This window comes from Andrographis paniculata, unplaced genomic scaffold (assembly GCF_009805555.1).
Source record: "Andrographis paniculata isolate CXL003 unplaced genomic scaffold, ASM980555v1 Contig73END, whole genome shotgun sequence".
Taxonomy (NCBI): Eukaryota; Viridiplantae; Streptophyta; class Magnoliopsida; order Lamiales; family Acanthaceae; genus Andrographis; species Andrographis paniculata.
The window spans coordinates 326,927-348,624 of NW_026137610.1; the positions used below are offsets into that span (position 1 = coordinate 326,927).

At 35.9% G+C, this 21,698-nt stretch overlaps 5 protein-coding genes across 6 annotated transcripts; 4 read left to right on the forward strand and 1 right to left on the reverse strand.

Moving 5' to 3' along the window:
• Positions 1–1,279: 1,279 nt before the first annotated feature.
• On the forward strand, positions 1,280–3,533 carry LOC127265512 (zinc transporter 4, chloroplastic-like). The gene is made up of 4 exons (XM_051295329.1): positions 1,280–1,619; positions 1,703–1,760; positions 2,211–2,914; positions 3,013–3,533. The coding sequence occupies exons 1-4, from the start codon at positions 1,605–1,607 to the stop codon at positions 3,466–3,468; spliced, it is 1,233 nt and encodes a 410-aa protein (XP_051151286.1). The 5' UTR covers positions 1,280–1,604; the 3' UTR covers positions 3,469–3,533.
• Positions 3,534–3,699: 166 nt separating this feature from the next.
• LOC127265513 (uncharacterized) lies at positions 3,700–5,623 on the reverse strand. Its single transcript, XM_051295330.1, has 6 exons — positions 5,384–5,623; positions 5,209–5,279; positions 5,057–5,121; positions 4,462–4,947; positions 4,301–4,391; positions 3,700–4,056 (listed from the first exon to the last, which is right to left on the reverse strand). The coding sequence occupies exons 1-6, from the start codon at positions 5,523–5,525 to the stop codon at positions 3,970–3,972; spliced, it is 942 nt and encodes a 313-aa protein (XP_051151287.1). The 5' UTR covers positions 5,526–5,623; the 3' UTR covers positions 3,700–3,969.
• Positions 5,624–5,947: 324 nt separating this feature from the next.
• Positions 5,948–9,908, forward strand: LOC127265514 (histone deacetylase 2; the record flags this gene model as incomplete). The annotated part of the gene is made up of 13 exons (XM_051295332.1): positions 5,948–6,211; positions 6,330–6,385; positions 7,118–7,235; positions 7,356–7,418; positions 7,638–7,706; positions 7,774–7,940; positions 8,039–8,103; positions 8,211–8,257; positions 8,384–8,428; positions 8,523–8,573; positions 8,686–8,772; positions 9,151–9,238; positions 9,315–9,908. Coding segments are annotated over 13 exons (1,200 nt in total), but the record flags the coding sequence as incomplete, so codon positions are not given.
• A 677-nt stretch (positions 9,909–10,585) lies between these two features.
• Positions 10,586–17,624, forward strand: LOC127265515 (K(+) efflux antiporter 6-like). Of its 2 annotated transcripts, none has more exons than XM_051295333.1 (20): positions 10,586–10,998; positions 11,493–11,536; positions 12,448–12,506; positions 12,617–12,695; positions 12,859–12,920; positions 12,998–13,073; positions 13,150–13,224; positions 13,618–13,689; positions 13,776–13,859; positions 14,145–14,213; positions 14,297–14,374; positions 14,614–14,702; positions 15,405–15,501; positions 15,635–15,688; positions 15,809–15,904; positions 16,087–16,275; positions 16,361–16,438; positions 16,624–16,668; positions 16,755–16,844; positions 17,162–17,624. In XM_051295333.1, exons 1-20 carry the CDS (start codon positions 10,764–10,766, stop codon positions 17,300–17,302), a joined length of 1,812 nt encoding a protein of 603 aa, XP_051151290.1. In that variant the 5' UTR covers positions 10,586–10,763; the 3' UTR covers positions 17,303–17,624. The 2 variants fall into 2 exon arrangements, with proteins under 2 accessions (XP_051151290.1, XP_051151291.1); XM_051295334.1 differs by having other exon boundaries at positions 10,588–10,998; positions 17,020–17,300.
• Positions 17,625–19,475: 1,851 nt separating this feature from the next.
• Positions 19,476–20,964, forward strand: LOC127265595 (abscisic acid receptor PYL2-like). The gene has a single exon (XM_051295468.1). The coding sequence runs from the start codon at positions 19,847–19,849 to the stop codon at positions 20,438–20,440; it is 594 nt and encodes a 197-aa protein (XP_051151425.1). The 5' UTR covers positions 19,476–19,846; the 3' UTR covers positions 20,441–20,964.
• The last annotated feature ends 734 nt before the right edge of the window (positions 20,965–21,698 follow it).

A 21,698-nucleotide genomic window follows, 5' to 3' on the forward strand; every position in this document is an offset into this window, starting at 1 on the left:
CCCACTTGCACCGACAGTATGGTCCTGGACCCACATTTTTTTATGGTCGCTGGACCCCACCGCCCACGCTTGGAATATTTACTTCGGGAGTCGAGATCCCTGGCCTGTCCATATACACTCACTCCGTATAGTCTAGTTTGTTTTAGGCTATTTATCTGTTGTACTGTGAGTTCTTAATATTTTAAATTAATTTTAATGAATAAAATATAAATTAATACACTAAATATATATTACTATAAATATTATACAATAAATAATGGAAAAAGCCCGCTTTGAATTATTTATTATATCCCTTGAGAGTTTTGTAATATAACATATTTTCAACAGACAAAAGAATACTTAAAATGTAATTTGTATTTTAATTTTGTTTAGAATTTTCATAATCGTATTAAGTCAATAAATAATAAATATTGTGACCGACAATAGTCATCTAATTATCAAATATTGTATTGCCAATCATAATAATAATACTAATAAACAAAAGGAAAAAGAGAATTGCAACAAAGCATGTGAGAGATACGTTGTTTACATGTGACTCAAACGGCGCATTGCATATGTTCTTTAAATATATTATGGATTTTGACATTTTCAATCATCCAAACATCTTAAATGTCCTTTTTGTCCGAAATATTAATTGTATAATTATAATCATTTTACAAAAAAATTTATGTGATTTCATAATCCATAGTTGGGCCGTTTAATAATATCTGCAAGTTAGAGCTTTGAGCCCATTAGTAGAAGATCCATTATCGAGCTCAAAGCCCAAGTATATTATATTTGAGTATTGATTTGCCCTTTTATCTTTAAAAACATTTATGGGCTTTTTTTTTTTTGATTAAAAGGCAATAAATGTCAGTAAAGTAGATTTAAAACACAATAAATATTATTATTGTAATGCTAAAAAAGTCAATAATAAAGGAAACAAATTCAATCGTGATTACTTAAACTTCCAACCAACCCTGGTCACACAATGTCGACATTTTTCTAGCCTAGCTCAATTATAATTTCCCAAAATGAATTGGATTATTGATTTTCTAACCAATGTATATAATTCTATACATTAAATTTATATTAAATAAATATTAAAAAGATGGTAATACTACTTACCAATGATTACAATAATGTTACCAATAATAAGAATGAGAATAAGAGGTTAGGAACGGACATCAAGGAGATTCCCGAATGTTCACATGTGTCTGCTAAAAAGTAAAAAATAAAATAAAACATAAATAGAAAATATTTTTATGAAATAAGTATTACACAAAGGTGTCGACACAATTCTGAGAATTCTCTCACAGCAGAGGCGACTCTTCTCTCTTCTTTCGCATTTCGATCACCAAAATGTCGACATTCCTTCGTATCTATTGCTCACGCCATCCCTTCAATTTTGTGTGCTTCTGCGGTTCTACCATCTCTGCCTATATGTACGTACGCCTTCCTTTCACCCACCGCTCCCCGTTGCCATCGATTTCGAAATCGTTATCGTGCCTGATTATACCAATATTTACAAGTACGCTCGGATCTTCGCAACTACACTCGTGTGTGTGAATCTTCGTGGAATTCGATACAAACGGGGATTAAATATTGAATTCGACCGCCTTCCGATGTCAATTGTTGAGGTACTATTTCGGTTCTGTCAATTTTCATTTTTGTGCTGCCTTATGTTTTATTGATTGGGGATTTTTGGGAAATTTCGATGCAGGATGTGTTGCCGGTGCTCTGGCCTGCAAATTTTGGAGAAAGAATTGGAGTTTATTCGAGTAAGTTACGAGACCCTTTGATTTTGTTGCCTTGATATCATCAAAGTACCCGAATAGATTGAATTGTGGATTGTAGGTTTTTGTTCTCCCTAATGTGTTACAGGCTTATGATCTGCTTGCTTAAGTAAGATAATTTTAATTTTACTGATTTGCCTAATTGGTATATTGAAGAGAAAAAACTTAAATCTTCAAATTCCGCTACTGGTTTTCTGGAGTTTTAACTGTCAGCATACAGTTTCTTATTCATTCTTGTCAAGTTTCAGTTTATCAGCTTAAGGCTGTTATTGACATCTCTTGCACTTAGAAAGTGTATGTGGTGTGGAATAGAAGCCTGTTAGAACAATGGAGATTGTGTTTTGCATGTTCTGATTTATTTCTGATCATGCTGTTGGATATCACTGCTTTGCAAGTTAACTTTCTAAAATTTCCTTGTTTTGGTTGTCGGAAAAGGCTCATTTCTGCAGAATATATCTCAGTCGGTGTCCAATGCTAACTGTTATGTACATGGAGAGGAGCTTGGAGGATGCCGGGACGACTCACTTGCTCTCCTACTCAAATTGATTGCAATAGCTGCGATCCTCGTTGCTGGAGTCTGCGGTGTGGGCATCCCATTGGTCGGCAAGAGGCGCAGGTTTCTACAAACTGATTCCAACCTCTTTGTCGTCGCCAAATCATTTGCTGCTGGCGTCATCCTTGCCACTGGCTTCGTCCACATGTTACCTGATGCCACTACGTCATTAACCGACCCTTGTCTTCCGACAATGTGGTCAAGATTTCCGTTTTCAGGGTTCATATCAATGATGGCTGCCTTGGCTACTCTTCTCGTTGATTTTGTTGGTACTCAATATTATGAGAAGAAACAGTTAAAACAGAATAAGATTGCTCGGACAGCCTCACTGGATACAGAATCCGAGCCTGGGGTTGTTACAGCTGAAGCAGCTGGATACAATGGAAAGGTTTTTGGAGAAGAAGAAGGGGGCATGATGCACATTGTTGGAATACACGCGCACGCAGCACACCATAGACATAGTCACTCGCAAGAACAGGGAGCATGCCAGGGGCTTCTTCGGGAGGATTCACATGGCCACTCACACGTACATGGGCTTGGGAGCGTCGATGAGGAAAGTGGCATTAGGCATGTTGTTGTTTCACAGGCATGTTCGAATTTATTGCATTCTTAATACCTTACTATAAATTGGATTCTTTAATATCGTATTGACTGATTTGAATGTGCTTATCTACTTCTTCACAGGTTCTGGAACTCGGGATAGTTTCACATTCGGTGATCATAGGACTGTCTCTTGGAGTTTCACATAGCCCATGTACGATTCGACCCCTGGTTGGAGCTTTGGCATTCCATCAATTCTTCGAGGGATTTGCTCTGGGAGGATGCATATCCCAGGCCAAATTGAGGACGCTCCATGCGACCATAATGGCATGCTTTTTTGCCCTGACAACTCCTTTAGGGATCGCTGTCGGTATTAGTGTTTCATCGATCTACAATGCTAATAGCCCTAGAGCGCTGATAGTTGAAGGTGTGTTCGACTCGATATCCTCTGGGATTCTGGTGTACATGGCTCTAGTCGATTTGATTGCGGCCGACTTCTTGAGCAAGAGAATGAGCTGCAATGTGAGGCTCCAGATGGTGTCGTATTTTGCTCTGTTCTTGGGGGCTCTATTGATGTCTTTACTTGCACTCTGGGCTTAGTTTTCTTTATTTCCCCTTTACATCTGAATAATATTGCAGTTTCTTATAGTACATTTTTTTTGTTACCTTCTAGCTTATTTTAGTTGTATAATGGTCGATTGGTTGATGCTCTAAAGAGCTATCTATATATGCTTAATTTAAATGTGGTTCACAGCAAGTCATTCTTTGATGGGTTTTGGCCATACACATCAGACTATGTTTTTTTATCACCTTGTGTCCAAAAAAAAAAAAGACTGAAAGCTTACAACACATTACTTTTATGGCCAATTTTATGGCCAATTATTAGCAAAAACAAATGAATGAAGCTTTTGAGCATCATCTGATTCTTCCTACTAACATTATGTAACATAATAACTGATAAGTTAATGAAGGGTGAAATGCTGTTTAGGCCATTTCAAGGTACAAGAAGCTCCTTGGATTTCTATCATCCAGGTTGCCGGCACCTTTACGAATTTATAATCAATCCGGTCAGCCAAAGCATCCTCTGTTCTTGAGTTTGCCTCATGCCCCATATTTCGGGGCCTTCCAAAGCTTGAAGGCCACTTCGTGTAAGAACCGATCTGCCGGTATCGCAACACTTCCACCATTCTAAAACAGGCAAAATCAATATAACAAATCAATTCTCATGATACAAGTTTCGAATGCACTTGAGTAAATGTCTTGTTAGGACATTGCGCTAAGGCACATTTGACAAAACTATTATCACATCTCATGTATTCTCCAATTTACACTGTGCCCTAAAAGAGTTCCATACTTCATACAATAGACAAACAAAATCACAATAATGCATTCAATAACAGTCAATACATACATAAACAACCACAGTATTTACCTCAAGTATATCTTTAAAAGAGAAAGATTTCACCATGTCCTTCCGAGTCACAGCCTCCTGATATTGAGCAGAAAGCATAGGACAGTGATGCCTGAAATGAACAAGAGATTATGTTGACACAATGGATTATTTAGAGAACAGCATATAAATCAATATCTCACCTAATATTTTCCCTTGGCTTTCCTCCTTTTATCGTATAACTTTGTCGGGGAAAAAGCACAGAAAGTTCGCTATTATTATTTCGTTGCATATCAGAAATAGAATACTGCAAATGATCATCCTCCAGCTCAGCCCCATGGCTAGTAACAACCGACAGATGCAACCGTGCACGGATATCATCTATAAATTGTTCCCTCTGCAACAATGCCCCAACAAATTGATTGACAAATTCAATGTCTTTAAGATCATTTAATATTTCACCAGCTCTGACATGAACGACAAGTAGGTCGAACTGGTGGTTGTCTAAAATCTTCCCTTCTTGAAATCCAAGCAATTTCAACAATTCAGGGACCAGCCGTGGTATCTCGGCAGGGGAGTGAGTCTTGTCAGATGACTCATTCCAGCTCAATACAGAGAACCCAAGTTTACTTCCAAATGACTTCAAACTGAAGCTGTCTGTTATCATAGCTGCTTTCATTCCCATGAACCTGAAAATTAATACAAAACCAAGATGATATAAGGCTAGGGTTTGAAACTTTTTAAATTCTTTTTGCATATAAAAAGATCACCAGAATGAAAAGAAACAGATGGAAATACCTCTCTGAAACAGAAGGAATAGCACACTTTTCTTCATGTTTATCCTTAACCAATCCTTCTAAATCCTGAAGAACATTAGGAAACAGTTAAATTTCAAGTCTTTTTTTGGCAGGGGGTTTGAAACTAGGGCAGGTAGTATGGTTTATCAATACCGTATTGTAATCCAAGCCATTTGAATCCATCAGCTCTGCAAATTCTCTAATTACCCTGGCTTCCTCATCCTCTGTATTTCAATATCTTAACAATCAATTAAAAGAACAAAAGAACCTAACACACAATCTAAATCCACTTAATCTTCACTACGTAAATCATGGAAATTTTCAATACCTGATGGCGAGGAATTCGGAAGGGCTAGGAAACCACAGGAGGCCCGAGAAGCGAAGGAATGAAGATGAGTATGGTGTGAGGCGACAGATCTAGACAAGCCATCTCCGTACAGTACGAGAGCTCTACTTGGTTTGTCTGCCATTCTTCATAGGCAAGACGCTAAACTGAACTCGAACAGAGATAAAGAAGATCGTTTTGCTTTGCGTCGGAGATCAGCGACCTACTCCAGGGAGGACGGAATAATATAAGTACTCCATAAAAGAAACATAAAATCGTGTTTTAGAGAAAAAACAAAAACGTAATCACGAGAAGAAATAAAAAACGTAGTCGACTATGTAAGATGTGTTCGTTTATGTAAATTTTTTAAAAATTTTATTATTAGTAAATTTTTTTTAAAAATATAAATATAACTTTATTTTTATATAATATTATTAAAAAATTAATTTTATATTTAAAATATTATATTATCACCTATTTATATCAAATTAACTCCTTCAAATTTGTTCCTATATCTCAAAATCCAAATCCCAAACAAACTAACCCGTAATATATAAATAAATAAATTTTAATAACAGAAATTCGAATCAAGTATCACTGGATAGAACAAAATTTATCTATTTATGCGTTTTACAACCCTTCCTCAAAGCTTCCGTTCTCGGACTTCCTCGACCTATCGATAACGCTTTCTCAGGCGGCCGGATGGCCTCTCTATCGTCGAGAAGCGAAGAGTCTTCCAGGAACGCAGCATCCGCAATCGACGTGGTTGAGTCCCGCAGACGTGATCGAATTCTCTCGAGCAAGCTTTACTTCGATGTGGATAATTCCAAGGTAGAACTGATTACTTTTGCAAGGAGCTACTTTGTATAGCTCATAGCTGATTGATGTTTTTCTAGAGTGGGATGAGTGGATTTTCAGTAAATTATTTGACTTTTGAATGTATGTGCAGGTTCCACTGATTTATTCTTCTTCGTATGACATTGCGTTTCTTGGCATTGAAAAGATGTAAGTATATAATTTCTATAATAGTTCACTTTCCACATTATATTTCATTGAATACTGTAAAATTTTGTTGGTAAGTGGTAACTGATGTGTTTCCAAAAAAATTTCTATTTGGACGAAAAGTTGTCTTCTTTTATAGAATTTCCTCCCAATTTTACTATTCATCCAAATTTCTACATGAAAAAACATCAAATCAAAACAAACACTTATTTTTCTTTTCTATATTATATTAAAATTTTACATTCAAAGCATCGCATCAATAACTATTTATATATCATCGTACCACTATTTAAATTCAAAATTTTTACTATTCAAAATCCAAACATCCAACCAAACACACCCGGCAACCCTCACGGTCACTATAAAAAATACAATAGCATTCAAAGTTCCAAACTATTCAAACCAAAATCCAACTTAAATATGAAAACAAGCACCAAGGAACTAAACTCCTCGGAGTTTTGGATAGTTTGAAAATAGTAAAAAGTTACTAAAAAAATATATATTTGATGTGATGTAAATAGGGGTTAGCTCTAATTATTGTATTGGAAATAGACGATATTTTTTGAAAAAACTAACGTGGATATGAAAGAAAACATACTGGAATTGATATTTGCCACAGCCTGGTTTCAAGTTTCAACCAGACACTCTAAAGTTGATATTGCTGATACCTGAGAAAAAATTATGATATTGTTTCCCACGCTACGGTGCTCAAACAATGCATTTTTGAAATTTCAGGCATCCTTTTGATTCTTCTAAATGGGGTCGCATCTGCCACTTTCTAATTACTGATCTTGTTCTGAACAAAAAGGATATTATTGAACCTCTGGAGGCTAAGAAGGAAGATCTTCTAGTGGTATCTGTCATTGTTTAAATAATATTCTACTCATGAAGGAAGTTTTAATGTGAGTTTAGGGTCTATTATGTTTGATGGCTGCCAAGATACATGATTTTTATTTTGTGAAATTGGTGGCAGGTTCATTCAGAAGCATACCTAAATAGTTTAAAAAGCAGCTTGAATGTTGCCACAATAGTTGAGGTAGAATTTCTAATCAATTGTGAATGGTGTTATTCTAAAAACAAAAGAACAAGCCTTTATTTCATACACTTTTGAGTTTTGATAATCTTATGTAATTTGACTTGATGATCAGAAGAACTGATTTGAGAATTGGCAGTGTTGTTCTTGCACTGGACACTTTTATGCTTCTTTTCTTTATTCTTTCCCTTGATAGTTGATATATTGGTGGTCATGATTTAGGTGCCTCCTGTTTCTTTATTGCCCAACTGTCTGGTGGATAAGCATGTTCTTCACCCATTTCGGAAACAGGTGATTGACTGTACATTCCTATATTATTTTTTTTGTGGAATTATTTTGCTAAAACTGGCAACTCTAGGTTGGAGGAACTATTTTGGCTGCCAAGCTTGCAAAAGAGAGAGGATGGGCTATCAATGTGGGTGGTGGGTTTCATCATTGTTCTGCAAAAAAAGGGGGTGGATTCTGTGCTTATGCCGACATCTCTCTTTGCATTCACTTTGCCTTCATACGTTTGAATATTTCAAGGTATCTAACGTGATTTGCCATTTTATACAAGGTTGGTGGATGGTTCTGTATCACGAGACTGAAAATAATAATCGTGCATAGCTATTTTTAATATGCAGGGTGATGATAATAGACCTTGATGCTCATCAAGGAAATGGCCATGAAAAAGATTTTTCTGATGACAGTATGGAATTTTATTTTTCTTCACTTGCCCTCCAAGATTTTGTTGCACTTTTCCTTTCAATGTTGAACACTGTGCTCACATTTATTTATTGTTTGTACATTTGCTAGGAAGAGTGTACATTCTCGATATGTACAATCCAAATATATATCCATTTGTAAGTTTCCTCATAAAAACTTGATTTCAACTGTTCTCCTTGCTCTGAAATTCCAAAGACAGAGAGGAGAATATAGATAATAATTTTTTAAGTTTCTCAATGTATCATTTTTTTTTTTAAGTGAAGGATTATGAGGCCAGAAGATATATCAATCAGGAAGTTGAAGTAGTGGTAAGTGTATGATGTTAAAATTTGAGTATAGATATTGTGCATTCTTGTCCTGTTTGTCTAGAATTTGTTATTTCTGATAATTCTATTATGACAGAGTGGAACATCAACAAACGAGTATTTGTCTAAACTTGACGAAGCACTCACGGTATGCAATTGTAATTTACTCCAATGTATCTGTTTTTCTTGTGTTTAACTCAGAGATACTGGTTTTGGGTGAAAAATCTACCAACCACTGCTGCCCTCCCTTGACATTTCAGGTTGCTGCTGGTGCCTTTGACCCTGAACTGATCATATACAATGCAGGAACTGATATTCTTGATGGTGACCCTCTGGGTAGATTGCAGGTAAGCCTTTGAGCTTAAATGTGTTCTCCTACATGATTAGCCTCTATTAAGCTGATTGTGAATCATGATCAAATATAGTCATTTCGCAATTAGGAAGAAAAAATGGAGGACATTTAGAGATGCTGTAGGTAACTGATGCCTAGAGATTTTACATCTAGACGTATAATAAGAACTACTGGTATTGTTTAAAGGTTCATCCATCCTATTTTATTTTTCAGCCCTTCCCTTGCTTTTCTTTGTTCATAAGTACATTCAAATTCCTCGCCGTGTTTCACTCTTAAGTAGAAAGTGAAGATGTTCTCTGTATACTGTTAAATTTAAAACTGTGTTCCTTGAGAAAAAGGACTCTTCACCAACATCAATTCGTCCCATGTGCAGATCAGTCCCAATGGAATTTCCACGAGAGATGAAAAGGTTTTCATGTTTGCTCGTGAAAGGAATATTCCAATCATCATGCTCACTTCAGGTTAGCTCTCAATATATCTTCTACCTGTTTTTATTCATTGAATACAGTCAAGAAATCTCAGATCTTTTATGTCCAGGTGGTTACATGAAATCTAGTGCTAGAGTCATAGCAGATTCAATAGCAAACCTGTCGAGGAAATCTCTGATAACCATCTGATCTTAAGTGGCCAAATATACCATTCACATGAAGACTCTTCAGACATTGTCACCTACAACCGAAGGTAGTGAAGAAGACTACATTAGATACCAAGAATTCGAAGTGCAGCTGAACCACTGCGAAATCAGGACAAGCATAAGTTACTCTCTAAAATGGGATCTTCCATGATAAGTTATTGTAATTATGTCTATATCTGCCAGGGTTGTAAATAAATTCGATGGTGTGGGCGATGGTCTAATATTTTTTTGCAGAAATAACATATCACATCTTGGTCTTGTTAGCCTAGCTAACGACTAGGGATGTCAAATGAGTCAAATGAGGCGGGTTAGCCCGGATCCGCCCTGGGTCCGGTCTTAACGGGGCAGGTTCGAGTCTAAAAAAAATAGTTCGGGGCGGGTTATGGATTTTGAGTTTTAGATTCGGCCGGATTTGGGGCGAATTATAGGTTTTACTATAAATCCGCCTCACTCCGGATCCGAATCCGGATATTTTAATAATTATTATAATTTATTTATATTTTTATACAATATAAATTATATTATTTATTTATTTAAAAAATTTAAATATAAAATAAAACTTTAATTTTAAATCAAATTTATCTTCGCATTTGTTTATCCTACAAATAGTGGGGCGGGTTCCGGGGCGTGCATCTGTTCCGAACCCGCCCTGTTAGCGACATTCTTAAAATTACGACTACTTTATTTCTAAATAAATACTATCAAATAGTGTTTTTGTTGTACCAGCTACGGAAAGTGAAATCAACTTTGAATTAATTGTAAGTTTCATATAAAACCACGTGCATGGCTCAATTGACTGGGCCAAAAAACAAAGAAACGCTATGTCACAATATTGATTAATTTATAGATAATCTAATATTTGTCGTTAACTAGGGCCCCAGACCTAGATCGGAAATTAATTGATGTATTAAAAATCTAACACGAGTTAGCTCGACACTCGTATCATTCATTATGGTCCAATAGGTTTGGTATCTAAAATTTGTAGTATACTCATTGAATTGAACTTAATAATCAATCTGCTTCTGTAATGTATGAATATGTTACTTAAAACACCAATCTCAAGTCTCAACGACAACGAACACTGTAAAAGCACCTAATTTAATTATTTTTATTTTTATATGTGCGGTGTATATGTATTTTTTATTATTTAGTTTAGAAATTGCAAGCCCCCGCGGTGGTGCACCCTTATTAGTTTATAGTTTTCCTTCCTTATGTGATTCCCATACTCTGGCAGGTACTATCATTCATTCCTGTGGTACAATACCCAAACCGAGACCAGCAACCCAACCGACATTCACCGCGTCGTGTCATCCGTGCTTCCAGGTGCGCCGGGTGGGGCTCGCCGGCGCGCAATGAGTAGATCATTGGCCATTGTCGGTGTTCTCTTTGGACTTCTAGTGGCCGACGCCACGGCCCAGGTTGCATCGGAAGGTGAGAGAATTGTCCAAGATGGAGCCGTTTCTGCCATCAATGCAACCGCCACGGGGGTCGATGGGAATACGACTACGCCGAAGGAGGACACTTTTGCTGACATGATCGATCGCGCGCTCGAGAAGGAGTTCACGGAGAACGAGGATCAAAACGAAGGTTTTTATATCTTGAATTTTCTGGATCTCAATTTATCTCGCGATTTTGCTTAATTGATAATCGTGATAGCTTCATTAGGGTTTGCATTGGGGTTTACTCGGTTTGATAATGGGAGATTGAATAGCTTAGCGAAACCGATTTTCTGTTTCCTTTCGCTGATGTGGTACAATCTTTCGATCTTCATGTTTGAAATCTTGAATCACGTGGTTTTGTGAGCAATCAATGGCGTATCTTGGAAAGTGATTTTCCTCTTTCTTGATTTGCTTTTACTTTAAACGGAGCTTCTGCTGCGTCCACTGAAAAGGGAGACGCCGTTCTCAGCATTTTATGGATCTCGCATGAATGTTGGCTTATATGAATCTACAACGGATTTCTGTTCCAGATTGGTTCATGATTAGCAATTTCTGTATTCATTGTACCGTACATGGTAATAAGTTGGTTGTTTCCAAGAGTCAATATTTCAGCTGATAATGTTATACATGTAAATTTGGCAGCGAATGATGCTGGTAGCTTCAACAACAGTGTGGCCGGTCAGCAAGTATGTAGCATTGCACATTCTTAACTATTTAAGAGTATTTACTTCAATTGCTATCTATGGTTGCTACTATGATTTATATCATTTCTTTTTAAACACTGTGCTGGATATACAACAATGGCTGCTAATAATACAGTTGGTTTGAAGAACACTGATTTGCAGTGAATGTGTATATAGTTGAGAAGATGACCCTTCATTTTAGTCACAGGAAAAAACATTCTGGTTTTTGTTTGTCCCAAATAATGCATATTAAGATTGTGTTTATAATTGCTATGATTTAAAAATATATATATTTCAAGTAAAAAGTTGAGACCAGCATTGGAAGGGTTCCCGAAGAGCGGTATAATATCAAATCAGCTGGCCATTATTAGGGAAAAGGAGGAGTTAATTAATATATCAGGATATGCACTGCTGGTCAGTGATGAATTTGCATGGCAGGGAGCATTACAAATTGTGATACTCAACACTACAACTCCAAGAACTTACTTCTCGGGGAGGAGCTTTACCTTTTAAGCTCTTTATAATGAATTTGTCGATGGGCAACTTTGAATAATATATCTTGAACCTTAGGGTGTGTTATGATGATATTAATTAAATATAGTGCATAAGATATTTGTTTCAGAGCCATTTTACTTAGAATGATGATGCATTGATAATCATTTAAGGATCTATTATATATTTAGTACTAAGACACTTACATCAGGTTTTTATCCCTGTGAGACTGAAGGAAACGGTGCACCTAATATTAACTGTATTCTGACTTATTTGTATGACAGTTTGGATACATAACTGAAATCTAAGAAATTTATCTGGTGTGCATTGTGATGTAAGATTGATTGAAGACAAGAATCTTTGTTTTGTATTTATTCTAAAACACTTCTATAGTTTTAACTTATTTCACTCGTGGCAATTAGGCTGTACTGGAAACAGTAGCCAGAGTCAAGACAAAGAAAAATGAGACAAAGGAGGAAAAGTGAGTATCTTAACCTTTCACACCTGAATAAAATTTAATGTGACCCTCCCTTGCCAATATTTTACTTCTATTTGATTCGAGATCTCATCTTACTTGTCTGGTAAGTACAGGTCTTTTAAACTAAATCGAGTTTTCAATCTGGATAATGACAATGGAGCTGAAGAAACCCCAACATTGATTGATAGAAAGGTGAAATTGTTTTCCTGCTTCTTTTCTTTGGGTTCCATATGAGATGGTCTTCTTTGATACTGAAAGAAAAGAAAATAATTTGGATTAAGTTAAGTTGTGCTGTAAAAAATTACTTCTCCTGCTGTGGATGCATGGATTAATCATAATTTCTATTTGTATTCAGGACAATGTCTTTATCATATCGAACTTCAAATCTAAATACCCAGTGCTGCAGTTAGACTTGAGGTGCCCTTTCCACTTTTTGGGATTTTTCTTCCCATCCTTTTCCTGTTCTGGATTGCTTGATGTGGTTGAGTTTGCAGGCTCATATATGATCTGGTTGTTGTCATTGTTTCTGCAACTTGTGGTGGGATTGCCTTTGCTTGTGCTGGACAGCCGGTCTGATCTTTGACATTGAATTGTGTTTTTTAAGTATTTATGCTAGCTGTTTACTAATGTCTGGCTATATCTGCAGGTTCTTACTGGATATTTACTGGCAGGATCAGTTGTTGGACCTGGAGGTTTTAATGTTATTAGTGAAATGGTGCAAGTAAGTAGCTACAGAATGTAAATCTTTACTGCTTAAATATGTTGGCTTGTATTTTCACGCCTCTTGTAATATATATATATATATATCCTTTTCACTGTTTTTAGTAGTTGAAATAGCTATAGTGGAGCTGTAGAAACCGAGGTAATTCATGAACATTCAAACTAACCTACAAGACTACAAGTGATCTCAAGCTTGTTAAGAAACTATCAAATTGTTTGACTGGATGCATCATATTTGTTTGATGCATACCCTGTTGTTTAATGTAGTAAAATTGTCCTTTTGACACTTGTGATATGTTTGTATCTTGACACTTCCTAAATGCAACTTATGATATTATACAATGATATTTTGACATTAGATAATTCTCCATCTTAATGGAAGTGATGCATATAGGTTGAAACAGTGGCTCAGTTTGGTGTGATTTTCCTTCTTTTTGCTCTGGGGTTAGAATTCTCTGCAACAAAGGTTAGCGTGTGATACATTCTGATTAAATACATGTTCCTGTTTAATTGTGAATAGATGCAAACTAATTATTTATTCACATATTACAGCTCCGAGTTGTTCGCGCCGTTGCTGTTCTTGGAGGGTTACTACAAATTCTCCTTTTTATGTGCCTGTGTGGAATTATAGCTGTGGTGGGTTCATGATATGTCAATAGCAATCATATTCTTGAATATTTCATAATTTGTAAATAAAAAGAGAAAGGCATAACATAAAACTTTCGGTTTTAACCCAGATATATCTGCTTTTGCGAACTTCTTAAAATTGTTTGCATGGCCAGTGATTATTGTGATGTTATAGTGTTAAAGTTGAACATTCCTATGGCTTATTTATATCTGTGATGACCTTTCATGTCATTTCTTAATTTGGAAAGTACTTTCTGCCCAGTCTACAATTGGTAAATTTACACTTAATTGCAGCTGTCTGGAGGTCGAGCTTCAGAAGGAGTATTTATTGGTGCATTTCTGTCAATGTCATCCACAGCAGTGGTATGTTTGTGCATCTAACACTCTTTGAGCTTTGCTTTTAGTTGTTTCAGTTAAATCTTTACTTATTCATTGCGTACATGCAGGTATACAAATTTTTGATGGAGAAAAATAGCACCAATGCTCTTCATGGTCAAGTGATCATTGGCACCCTGATTTTACAGGTGTCATAACTATTGTTTCCTGTTTCACATTGCAACTAATGTATTGCTTTCATTGAACATATCGCTATTAAGTTCTTTCATAGATTATGAAATAGAAGCTGAAGGCTTCTATAAAAAAGGCATACTTTTGACTTTGAGTTTGGTTTTGCAAGCTGTGATCATGTTGTGACTATGGCTTATTTTGTCATGAGCACTAGATATTTTTTCTTGGAAACATTCTAAAAGCTTATTGCTTTTAGGACTGTGCCGTGGGATTGTTATTTGCTCTGCTTCCAGTTCTTGGTGGGACTTCTGGGGTTATGCAGGGTATAATATCAATGACTAAATCGTAAGTTCAACTTTTATCCAACCTGCTGTATTTATTCTCCTGCAGCTCCGAAAAATCCATTTGCACTTTCGATAGTGAATGTTTTTTTTGCCTGTATATAGGCAATTTGAATGACTGATTAGAATGCAATTAAACAAAATTGTGAGTTGTATAGTATGTTCCATTCACCCAAAAATGAAAAAAATAGATGATATGTACCTTGATAATATTTCAGTTATGTGTTTAAGTTTGTTCTAAATTTCATTGCGAGGCTGACAATGTTGGCCATGTTACTGAGTAATGTCTTAGACTCTTTTGTGTTGGAAAGTTTCCAGAGAGCTTAATTGATGTAGTTAACATAATCTAGGAAAAGAAAAGGTTGCATGTTCAGGTGGCAGTTCATGAGGATCTTTGTGAGTTGGTACTAATAACTCATATTGTTAACCTTAGAGGAGTGTGAGCAATTTTCAAGTACAAAATGATGAGTTGGTTATATTCATATAACCTAAAATAGTAAATATTGGATGCCTGCTAGTCTTTAGCAAAAGGGCAAGTGTGAGACGGTTAATCTATGATGTAAACATTGTGGTGCTTTGAAAATTGGTATTTTTTATTTTGTTGCATCTTGTTCTCCAAACATCATTGGAACATAGGACATTATCTTATCTTTTCTGAGCAGTATATGAATCTGTCAAACATCATACTGATTATTCCATCAGCCAGGTTGGTGCTGTTGATTGCTTTCTTGGCAGGCTTATCGGTATTGTCTCGAACCTGTGTGCCTTGGTTTCTTAAACTCATGATAAGCTTGTCATCGCAGGTAAATGCCATTTTCAAATAATTTCTTCTTATGTGTGTTTGTATGTTTGTTTTCAATGATATACTGAATGTTGCAGCTATGATCAAGCTGCTTTAATTATTCTAACTTTTTGCGAATATATTCTCTCGTGCAGACCAATGAACTTTATCAATTGGCATCAGTTGCATTTTGCCTGCTTGTGGCTTGGGTTTGTTACATTTTCTCTTTGGAATATATATATATATATGTATATATATCATATTGTTCACAGATATTACATTGTTGATGATTGTCAATGGACTGATACCAACATTTTGTATGGTTTCAGTGTAGTGACAAGCTTGGGCTTAGCTTAGAATTGGGTTCATTTGCTGCTGGGGTGATGATAGCAACAACCGATCTTGGTCAGCATACTTTAGAACAAGTAAGATTATGTAGAACTTCTCTTTCATTGTTAGATTTAAATTTACTACACAGTTAATGTTCATTCTCACATGGGTATATAATTAGGGGAAACACATTCTGCTTTAGGTGTACTTTTATGTACATTGTTTGTGATAAATTGGATCATAGCTAAAATTGACTTGGGGTATGTTATTGATGCAGGTTGAACCCATTCGCAACCTGTTTGCTGCTCTTTTCCTGGCTAGCATAGGGATGCTAATCCATGTTCATTTTTTGTGGAATCATGTTGATATCTTGCTTGCTTCAGTCATATTAGTTGTCATAGTCAAAACTGTAGTAGTTTCTGCAGTTGTCAAGGGATTTGGCTACAATAACAAAACCTCACTTCTTGTAAGATGTGAACTTTTGTACAGGTTGTGGAATTTGTTCTTACATGCATTTGTTAATATGTAACCTTGATCCTCGGGTCATGTAGGTAGGAATGTCGTTGGCGCAGATAGGGGAGTTTGCTTTTGTACTGCTTAGTCGGGCATCCAATCTTCATCTTGTTGAGGTAAATAGTTCTGATGCTCTTTTGTAAAGCTTTCTCAAGAATCTTTCCAAATTTCTTTTGGAGCTGTTTGATATTTTCTGCAGGGAGAAGAAACCCTTCCAGTTATCTTTTCTAAATCAATTGTTCTCTCTCAGTTATCATGACAAGCAATTTTTATATTTTTCTGTTTGGCCATGTATTTTTAGGGGAAAGTATATCTGCTGCTTCTTGGAACAACAGCACTTAGCCTGGTAAAATCCATCCATCATCCTGGTTTAGTTGTGTTATTACAAATGAATCCTAGCATGCTTGCTAATATATTTACACTCTTGTTCAGGTAACTACTCCATTGCTGTTCAAGTTAATACCAGCAGTCGTACACCTGGGTGTGTTGCTACGCTGGTTCTCACCTGATGGCCCTAATGAGGTAAATCACTTGTGAAGGTTTTTCATTACATTACAACATCATAATAGGCGAAAGAGTTATAGTATATGTTGGATGACACTGCCTATTTTTGTATACGGGTTGGGTTCACAAAGAGGTGTCAGTATTGTTTACTTTGAATTGGTCCTTGAACATGATTGCCTGCTGCTATTCACAGCTTGGATTTAAAGGAGACAGTCTCCGCTCAGAAAGTGCTAAGCAGAGAATTGCTTTAATATCTAAGGATCTGTTGATACATGAAGGATGACATATTTACTTTGGACAAAGCGATTGAATACCCGTCTGATGTCTGTGAACAGCTCGGGGACAGCTTGATCGCGGCATCGCTGCTTCCCGGTTCATCTACCAGGCCCAGCCAGTTGATGCGATATGATGTCTATTATACAGCTGTAACTCAAAAAATGAAAATCAAAGCAATGCAGTCTCAGAAGACTCTCTAGGAACCAAATCTAACTTCTAGAGCCCTCCCACTAACAACGGTGAGTTGACACCATTTCCACCATGGTCATTCTGCTCCTGCTCCTCTTGGGATTTGTTTTTGTTTTTGTTTTTTTCCCCTATTAATTTTCCATTGTAAAATATAATAGTATTTCAGATAACCTTGTTTCCTTCCTCATCCACCCGTTGGTTTTTTCATTTGTATCTTGGAACTGTAGAGTAGAGTTTTCATATGTATTATTATTCTAATGGGCATACGCTATGCTGTACGAAAAGTCTGCTTTAAGTTGAAAAGAGAAGTTTTCTGTGCCTTGTATTTTTAAATCCTTGATCCAATAATGTATGCGTCTGTCTGTTTCATTCTACCAACTATACAATAATATATAAGGGTATATATTTCAAATCATAACCTCCAAACCAAACTTATATTAAATGAAAAAACATCAATCATTGCACTCTCTAGTTATTGATTTCATTGATAAATATAACTCATAAGAACTGGAAGAAAACGTCGTCGTTTAAAGAGCTTTTGGTTTGAACAAATAAATATATATGCATTACATTTGTGGCGGGACTGGAGGACAAACAGGTTCGTCCCGTTGCAGGTGTAAGTAAGTAATACTGAAGAATCAAATAAAATTGTAATGGTTGCTACCACAGTTGTAGCTTTGACTTTTGCAATAATGATGATGATGATTATTATTATTATTATTATTTGTAGTATAGTATAGTAGGAAGGAATTACTGTATGCTGCAAGCAGTCCAATATAATGTCAATGGCACTAATCAAATGGTTGGAGGGGGAGGGATAACTGAGATATATATATAATACTAAATATAATATAACATATAGCAAGTAAGATGTGTGTTTGAAGGTAGTATGTATGTGTGTATGTAAGCCATTGAATTCAATTGAATCAAAGGAATCCAACACAAAAGGTCAAAAATGGTTACAATTTATATTAGGCCTTAGTCAGTCAGTCAATTTAGGAAGATGACAATTTTGTAAAACCAACAACAACAACAAGGTATCTTGTTGAAAAAGCATTTAGGTGTTGAGGAGGTGTTTGTGTGCGTGCGGCCAGCCATCATTCAAACCAGCTATTTTGTCACTTGATTGCATCCTTCCAAAACTATGTCTATACTACTTTTTCTTTATAACAAACCATACATTACATTAATACACTTACACTTGAACATAAATATATCCCATTTTCATTTGCTCTTTCTTTTTCCAATTTGTTCCTTCCTTCATTCATTCATTCGCTTCAAGTTTCAACTCACCGACCAGACCACTCCTCCTTCACCTACAGCATGTCTTTTACAATTCTACCCTGGCCCTGCTGCTTCTTTCTATTATTAGTATTTTCTTTTACCTCTAAAACATACTACTTATAATAAATAATAATAATAATACTAATAAATCAAATTAAAAAGATTCTTCACCTGACAACGAGTCCATCTAATAATTAATAGCAACAACATAATAATCAATTAATTAGGAATCATTACTGTTGTTGTATAGTATGTGTATATTATCTGCAACTTGCATTGCTGATTATATATTATAATATATATATATATATATATATATATTGACCAAACACGTACGAATGCAATGCAATATATCCCAAGTTTCTAGTTTCTTCCATTTTTACTGATTTCTATGAAAGAAAAAGGCAAATTAAAGCTGCTGCACCCCACCCTCCCTCCCTCTAGATCTCTAGGTATACTCTAGTAAATATTCTACACTATTTGTTTAATTTAGGCTGCGTTTACCTCAAATAGAAACACAATTAATTAATGCCTTTACCCTAAGTATATTATATTTACTTGTTCTTTTGAGATACCCCGACAAATTATATTCAAATTCCATTACATCTATTTATTAAAAAATCCCCAAATATATTATCCACTAGGAAATCTTTTAAGTTGAAAATTCATCTTCTACAGAAATTACACTTAAAAGAAGAATGGTCAAGTAGATATTTGGGAGTTTATTCAAATACTATATAGAATTCCAAAATTAATCTTAATCCAAATTTCAAAAAGCTTTCAATATTTCCAACAAGGCAAGGCAGGCCAAGACAAGACATGATATATGAGATCATGAAGTTGTAAAATGCTTTTGTATGTATGTATGTATGTATGTATCTATATTGTATGATTAATATATAGTTAATACCAACAAGACAGCTTTCTTGGGAACATGGGAGTTATGCACCACAAGGGCAAATATGTCCATCCACAGAAACACAACAATATCATATATCCCTCCCTCCCTCTGATCTCAAACTATTCTCTGCAACAGCATTTCATTTACATGAATCACCGATCCTTCCTCTCAAGAAAATACCATTTTCCGAAACTTCTTATATACATACATAATCAAAAACCCTCAAACCCTTTCCGTCTTTCTTGTTCAATCCACCCATAAGATTCTTCTTCTCTGAAAGATCGTCATCGATTTAACACTTGGTTTTTTTGTTTTTTGGCTTCTTTGGGAAATTAACAATAATAAGAAAAATCAAATCAGATCAGAAATTATGGATGTGGATGAGAGAGGCGAAAGAGAAGCGGCGGTGGTGGAGGTCCCTCAGGGGCTGACGGCGGAAGAGTACGCGCAGCTGGAGCACGTGATCCGCACGTACCACACGTTCGACGCATTGCCCAACACATGCACGTCCCTAATCACCCAGCGCATCGACGCGCCGGCGGAGGCCGTCTGGCCGCTGGTCCGCCGCTTCGACAACCCCCAGCGCTACAAGCACTTCATCAAGAGCTGCCGCCTCATCGGCGACGGCGGGGTCGGCAGCATCCGCGAGGTCACCGTCGTCTCCGGCCTCCCGGCCTCCACCTCGACGGAGCGCCTCGAAATCCTGGACGACGAACACCACATACTCAGCTTCCGAGTCGTCGGCGGCGAGCACCGCCTCAACAACTACCGATCCGTCACTTCCGTCAACGAATTTAAGAAGGGCGACGGCAACGTCTACACGATCGTCTTGGAATCGTACATCGTCGACATCCCCGAAGGCAACACCGGCGAGGACACCAAGATGTTCACCGACACCGTCGTCAAGCTCAATCTCCAGAAGCTCGGAGTCGTCGCAATCTCGTCAATGCATGGCCACGAATGATTCATTCATTCCTTCATTTTTTTTTCCTCTTTCTTTTTGAATAATAATAAAGGATTGGTGAAGGGGGCTTCGATCGATCAAGAAACCCTTTTTCTTCTGCTGGTGATTGTTCTTTCTTTCCTTTAAAAAAATTAAAAAATATTTATATATATATATATATATATATATTGATCAATTTGGGAAATGTGTCAAGTGGACGAGGCAAAAGGGTTTTCTTGGGTCCTTTTTTAAACCCTTTAAACTTGTATAGTTGTTAGATTAGTTACCTGTACTGTTTGGTGGGTTTCTCTAGTGTAGTGTAGTTTCGTTAGTTTTTAAAATTCTCTCTCTTTATCCAATGCTAGCTAGTTTTGTTCTTTGCCTATTCACATTTTGAAATTTTCGATGAATGATTCGTGGGTTGATGTTGGGCAATTGATCATATATACTCAAATTTGTTGTCTTTTTTTATTGTAGATGATGTATAATATTAGTTGTATCTTTGATTTTTTGGATGGTGAATCTAACTTAGATTTCGTTTTGAATATATATATATATTATATATAGGGGTTTCATTTTTATTGCAGGATTACAAACTGAGTGTTAATGCACTGTGATTTATTTCAATAATTTAGTACATAATTAAAAAAAAAAAAAAAAAGGATTTGTGCAGTTATCGTGAATCTGATTGTCACCATTCATTAGCTGAAATGAATTAATTTAATAAATCCTGTGCGCATGACTATTATTAATACTTGTTTATAAACATACACACGCATATGTATATATTTTTTGAATTGTTTGTTAATAATGATGATTAGATGAGATCTCAATTGAAGTTTGGCTGTCGCCATTTGTATAAATATTCTTTAATTTCAGTTGGCTGTTGAGAGTGAATTAATATGTTCAAATTTAGTGGACTCGAATTAGTGTATAATAATGCATATACAGACAGTACTGGGGAATCATGTAATGGATCGATTCTTAGACAATAATGCATGTATATAATTTCTTGTGTATTTAATTGAATAGAGATCAATTCCTCCTATTAGTATGTAACTACATTTTGACTATTTTTTAAGATTATATATATATATATATATATATGATCTCACTCCTATACAAGTCTTCCTTATCCAACCATACACGCGAGAACCTCATGAAGAAAAGGGCAAACAAAAATAAAAAGACAACATCACAGTTAGATATATATATATATATATATAATACTTTTTCTTGATGTATTGAATACTCAATATATTGTATTGTATGCAATAAG

Excerpts from the sequence above, each read along its gene's own strand:
- LOC127265515 (XM_051295333.1), top strand. The coding sequence starts at position 10,764 with ATGAGTAGATCATTGGCCATTGTCGGTGTTCTCTTTGGACTTCTAGTG. Across the intron at positions 10,999-11,492 it reads GAACGAGGATCAAAACGAAG|CGAATGATGCTGGTAGCTTC; the intron begins GTTTTTATATCT and ends TAAATTTGGCAG. Across the intron at positions 12,921-12,997 it reads GTGCTGCAGTTAGACTTGAG|GCTCATATATGATCTGGTTG; the intron begins GTGCCCTTTCCA and ends TTGAGTTTGCAG.
- LOC127265513 (XM_051295330.1), bottom strand. The coding sequence starts at position 5,525 with ATGGCAGACAAACCAAGTAGAGCTCTCGTACTGTACGGAGATGGCTTG. Across the intron at positions 5,280-5,383 it reads TCCGAATTCCTCGCCATCAG|AGGATGAGGAAGCCAGGGTA; the intron begins GTATTGAAAATT and ends ATTGAAATACAG. Across the intron at positions 5,122-5,208 it reads ATGGCTTGGATTACAATACG|GATTTAGAAGGATTGGTTAA; the intron begins GTATTGATAAAC and ends AATGTTCTTCAG.
- LOC127265595 (XM_051295468.1), top strand. The coding sequence starts at position 19,847 with ATGGATGTGGATGAGAGAGGCGAAAGAGAAGCGGCGGTGGTGGAGGTC.
- LOC127265512 (XM_051295329.1), top strand. Across the intron at positions 1,761-2,210 it reads AAGAATTGGAGTTTATTCGA|GCTCATTTCTGCAGAATATA; the intron begins GTAAGTTACGAG and ends TTGTCGGAAAAG. Across the intron at positions 2,915-3,012 it reads GGCATGTTGTTGTTTCACAG|GTTCTGGAACTCGGGATAGT; the intron begins GCATGTTCGAAT and ends ACTTCTTCACAG.